This window comes from Osmerus eperlanus, unplaced genomic scaffold, assembly GCF_963692335.1.
Source record: "Osmerus eperlanus unplaced genomic scaffold, fOsmEpe2.1 SCAFFOLD_776, whole genome shotgun sequence".
Lineage (NCBI taxonomy): Eukaryota > Metazoa > Chordata > Actinopteri > Osmeriformes > Osmeridae > Osmerus > Osmerus eperlanus.
Window position 1 is genome coordinate 8,286 of NW_026911644.1, and position 5,450 is coordinate 13,735.

At 50.5% G+C, this 5,450-nt stretch overlaps 1 protein-coding gene across 1 annotated transcript; it reads left to right on the forward strand.

The window, feature by feature from the left end:
* Positions 1-308: 308 nt before the first annotated feature.
* LOC134016363 (traf2 and NCK-interacting protein kinase-like) lies at positions 309-4,855 on the forward strand (the record flags this gene model as incomplete). The annotated part of the gene is given in 11 exon segments (XM_062455743.1): positions 309-424; positions 871-996; positions 1,823-1,927; positions 2,476-2,572; positions 2,790-2,818; positions 2,820-2,921; positions 4,004-4,058; positions 4,290-4,323; positions 4,325-4,366; positions 4,679-4,763; positions 4,765-4,855. Coding segments are annotated over 11 exon segments (781 nt in total), but the record flags the coding sequence as incomplete, so codon positions are not given.
* Positions 4,856-5,450: the final 595 nt, after the last annotated feature.

Consider the following 5,450-nt stretch of genomic DNA (forward strand, 5'->3'; position numbering starts at 1 on the left):
TCATTAGCTAATCACTGCAACAGATGCCCAGCTCCAGGGCTAATACCCTGCTGCCGCTCTGCGCCACCTGGGCCTCCCCTGCCTTGCCCTCAGCCTCCTCTGGGCTCCTCCCCAACCCAGTACCCTGCTCTTGCTCTACTGTAACCGACCTTCCATATGCACTGCTGGACACTTTAGATGTAGTACGCAACATGGTACACAACATGAGACAACAAAGTTATATATAAAAAATACTGGTTAACTGTTTTATCTCTGTTTCTTCATTTTTCCTCTATATCTCTTTCTCTCTCTCTTTTTGTCCCTCTCTTTCTCTCTCTCTCTCTCTCTCTCTGTTTCTCTCTCTCTCTCTGTTTCTCTCTCTCTCTAGGGTCGCCATGTTAAAACAGGACAGCTTGCTGCCATCAAGGTCATGGATGTCACTGGGGTAAGAATGACACACACACACACGCATGCACAAACCCACACTCAATAATTTCTAGTGAACAGTAATGTCAGCTATTAGAGATGTGTGTACGTGTTCGAGGCAAGGAGGAATTGAGGACAGACGTCTCACCATGGTATTATTAGCTTTGGTTAATAGAACGTCAGTGTGTGTCAAACGTGTGTGTGTGTGTGATTGTCAGATTGGATAAGAAAGTGTACTCTATTAATACTGTATGTTCCTTGCCATGTACCCCCAGTGTCCTCTACACAACATCGTGCCCAGGGACATGAGTCATGCTGGGCTAGTTAGCCAGACATACTTGGCTAAACGGCAGCTAGTCATCAGCGTCTGATAAAGTTATTGTTCAAGTTCTGACCTGAATCTATTGTAGATACATGGCTCAGTGGCATGCTTATCATTCAAATGTGTGTGTGTGTGTGTGTTAGGATGAGGAGGAAGAGATTAAAGCTGAGATCAACATGCTGAAGAAGTACAGCCACCACCGGAACATTGCCACGTACTACGGAGCTTTCATCAAGAAGAATCCGCCTGGCATCGACGATCAGCTCTGGGTACGTAGAGTGTGCGTGTGTGTGTGTGAGAGAGAATTTGCCTGTGTTTCTGTGTGTGTTTACCTGTGTATCAGCTGCTAGTGTGGAAGGCTGAATGTATTACTCATGGCTCGAGTGATGCAGGAGAGCTCTCTGTTCTACAATGCTCACGCGTTTATCATCTCCAATAGGAGGAGGAGTCCCTACAATGCATTATCCCACCCTACTGTGTATGGTGGAGAGTGTGTGTGTGTGTCATGAGTACGTACAGGGGTTTGCGTGTGCGTGGTTGTGTGTGGTTTCTGCGTGTGCGTGTGCGTGTGTGTGTGTGTGTATCTGGTGTGTGTGCGTGTACTCAGTCACGGGGATAGGGGTTGATGTGTTGTCACTGAATCTCCCTCCCTCTCTAATCCAGAATGACGAATGCTGGTCTGAGTGGTTGTGAAAGTGGGCCATGGAGCCAAACACTGGTACCTCTGCCAACAACTCTGCATGGTGTATCTGGAGGAGAGCCCGGGGAGGGCATGACGGCAGGAGACGGCTTACAGAGATGGGGAGCTGTGTCAGAGAGAGGGATATATAGGGAGGAAGATGGGAAAAGAGGGAAGAGGGAAAGAGAGCGGGACGCAGGGAGGGAGAGGGCTGGATGAGGGCTGGGCAGATGGGGGAGCCGGCCAGAGACCCGAGATGGACAGAAGACTCGCTTGGTCATCATGTTGGATCATGCTGACTCACAATCACATCTGACCGCCCATTTCTCTGTTTCACTTCATCTGACTACGTCACTGATATCATGTGCGTCGTGCACTGCGTATTAACACGTGTGTGTGTGTGTGTTTGTGTGTAGCTGGTCATGGAGTTTTGTGGAGCAGGCTCAGTCACAGACCTGATCAAGAACACCAAGGGAAGCTCCCTGAAGGAGGAGTGGACTGCCTACATCTGTAGAGAGATACTCAGGGTAAATACTGCTGTTAACACCCCACACTACACTCTATATACCTGACTGTATCACTGTCTACCCTCTATTTACCCCCCCCAATCTACATCTACCCCTATCTCCCCTCTCCCTACCCTCCCTATATACCCCAGCCTGCCTTATCTACCCTTCCTATCTACCCCAACCTCCCCTATTTACCCCAACCTCCCCTATCTAATTCAGTCTTTACCCCAACCTCCCCTACCTACCCTCAGTCTTTACCCTAACCACCTCAACCAGCCTTACTATCCAACCTAAGGGTCTCCCCACAACCTTTATCTACAGGACTGTACCCCTATATTCATCCTACCCCCTCTATCAGAGGAATACTGTTGTTAACCCAATCTTTCTCCTTTCTGATATCTCTCTCTTATCTCTCTTATCTCTCGCTCTCTCTCTCTCCCTCGTTCTCTCTCTCGCTCTCTCTCTCTCTCTCTCTCTCTCTCTCTCTCTCTCTCTCTCTCTCTCTCTCTCTCTCCCCCCTCCTCTCTCTCTCTCCCTGTCCCCTTTTCTCCTCCCCCCTCCTCAGGGGTCTGACCCATCTCCACCAGCACAAGGTCATCCACAGGGACATCAAGGGTCAGAATGTGCTGCTGACGGAGAACGCTGAGGTCAAACTAGGTAAACAGACACAGACACACACCTGTGTCTCTGGAGGCCAGTGTTTACAGTGTGTTTTAAACCTGTGGTGAATTGTCAAGCGTGCTAGTTCAGTTAGGTTAAGGTTCACGTTTGTCCTTTCTGTAGAACTCCACAGAACACCCCCACACACACATACTGTACACACACACACTTTTGGCTGGGTTATAATCGTAGTGGTGTGTGTGTGTGTCGTCAGTTGACTTTGGTGTTAGCGCTCAGCTGGATCCGCACAGTAGGCCGCAGGAACACGTTCATCGGGACGCCATATTGGATGGCGCCGGAGGTCATCGCTTGTGATGAGAACCCAGAGGCCACTTACGACTTCAAGGTGACGCCCTCGTCCTGTCCCTTCATCTCTCTGCCCCTGCATTCCTCTCTCTCCTCTCTCTCTCTCTCTCTCTCTCTCTCTCTCTCTCTCATCTCTCTCTCTCTCTCTCTCTCTCTCTCTCTCATCTCTCTCTCTCTCCTCTCTCTCTCTCCTCTCGTCTCTCTCTCCCGTTTGTCTCTCCATTACTTTATCTCTCTCTTTCTTTTCTCTATCTCTCTCTCTCTCTCTCTCTCTCCTCTCGTCTCTCTCTCCCGTTTGTCTCTCCATTACTTTATCTCTCTCTCTCTCTCTCTCTCTCTCTCTCTCTCCTCTCGTCTCTCTCTCCGTTTGTCTCCATTACTTTATCTCTCTCTTTCTTTCTCTCTCTCTCTCTCTCTCTCTCTCCTCTCGTCTCTCTCTCCCGTTTGTCTCTCCATTACTTTATCTCTCTCTCTCTCTCTCTCCTCTCTCTCTCTCTCTCTCTCTCTCTCTCTCTCTCTCTCTCTCTCTCTCTCTCTCTCTCTGTCCCTCTCTCTCTCTCTCTCTCTGTCCTCCCTCTCTCTCTCTCTCTCTCTCTCTCTCTCTCTCTCTCTCTCTCTCTCTCTCTCTCTCTCTCTCTCTCTCTCTCTCTCTCTGTCCTCTCTCTCTCTCCTCTCTCTCTCTCTCTCTCTCTCTCTGTCTCTCTCTGTCTCTCTCTCTCTCTGTCTCTCCCTCTCTCTCTCTCTCTCTCTCTCTCTCTCTGTCTTTTTGGGGAGGCTTAAAGTTAGATGTGTTTTTTAAACTTTGGTCACTTTGTGCCTGTTGTTTTGTTCCATGTGTCCTTTGGTGTCTGGGTTCCTTTTCTGTTTGTTACTGATGTATTGTTGTACTGTCTGGGCCATGTTACTGTGGGATGGAACATAGTGGCACTACAGACAACTTGTGAGTGGATGATAATAAAGGCGTGTTTAAAACTCTCTCATCTCTCTCTCTCTCCTCTCTCTCTCTCTCTCTCTCTCCTCTCTCTCTCTCTCTCTCTCTCACTCCCCCCCTTGTCTCTTTCTCTCCTCTTCTCGCTCTTCTTCCTCCCCCTTCTCTTTCTAACGTGTGTCTCGTCATTGCAGAGCGATCTCTGGTCTCTCGGAATCACAGCTATAGAAATGGCTGAAGGAGCTCCACGTAAGTCTGGCACTTGCTCTCTCTCTCTGACACACGCACACACGCACGCACACACATGCACGCACACACTCACACAGCCACTTAAACTGCCCGCCGTCTGTGGGTTTAAAGTGCGTGTGCTCGTTAAAGTAATGTCCCCAGCATTATTAGTATCGACAGTGTGTATTGATCAGTGGAGGATAACCAAGGACACACACACACACCAGTGCTCATTTGGTCTTGTCTCTGCAGCGCTCTGCGACATGCACCCCATGAGAGCCTTGTTCTGATTCACGTAACCCCGCCCCCAGGCTCAAGTCTAAGAAGTGGTGAGTGGCTAGAGTTCAGGAAGTGCCCTTTCTATTCGCTGACATTGAGAACTTGTTGATGAGAGGTTAATGTGGTCAGGTCTGAGAGTAAGAGTTTGATCGAATCAGACCTGGTCCGGGCTGTCATGTTGACGTCCTGTGGGCGAATAAAACACTCTCTGTGTCCCTCAGAAGAAGGAGGGGGCTGATGTGTGCGGACAACTCCGCAAGCAGTTCGGCGTTTTGACCCGATTTAGCTCTAACTCCATAATGTCTACCCCTCACCACCCACCCCTCCACCCCTCCACACACGCCCTCCCTGTCCCGCCGCAGGTCTAAGAAGTTCCAGTCGTTCATCGAGAGCTGCCTGGTGAAGAGCCACGGCCAGCGGCCGAGCACAGAGCAGCTGCTGAAACACCCCCTTCGTCAGAGACCTGCCCAACGAGAGGCAGGTCCGCATCCAGCTCAAGGACCACATCGACCGCACCAAGAAGAAGAGGGGGGAGAGAGGTGAGGTTGCCCGCGCGCGAGTATCAACACACACACACACACACACACACACACTGATGCGCACTACGTGTAAGCAGTGTCAGCGTAGCTGCACACAGTGCGTTCACAGAGCTGCCAACTCTCACGGTTTCGCCGTGTGACACGCGCATTTTCAACACCATTTCTCTTCGCTCTCAACGCCACACATTGTATATCTCACGCTGAAAAGGCAACGGCAAACAAGTAGCCACGCTAACGTTGTAAACAGTAACGGACGAGGCGCAGGTTAACGGAGTGAAGCATCATTGACGCGCAAAACAGCCGGTGCAAAACTCGCCTGGGGGGGGAGTTGAAGCTCGCGAAAGCTCGCCTAAGGGGGGGTGGGGGGAGGTTGTGGGGGGTAAAGCTCGCGGTAGTGAGTGGGGGGTTGCTACCAATCTCACGACAACGTTTTTGGAAAAGTTGGCAGCCCTGCGTTCACCGCGTACCTGATACGCCCCCCCGAGGCGAGCTTTTTGCGTGCCAACTCTCACGGCGAAACTGTGACGGTTGGCAGCTATGCCTTACTGTTTGATAGAAAAATTTGGTTGGCATGTAAGCAGGCGACATTTTTTGC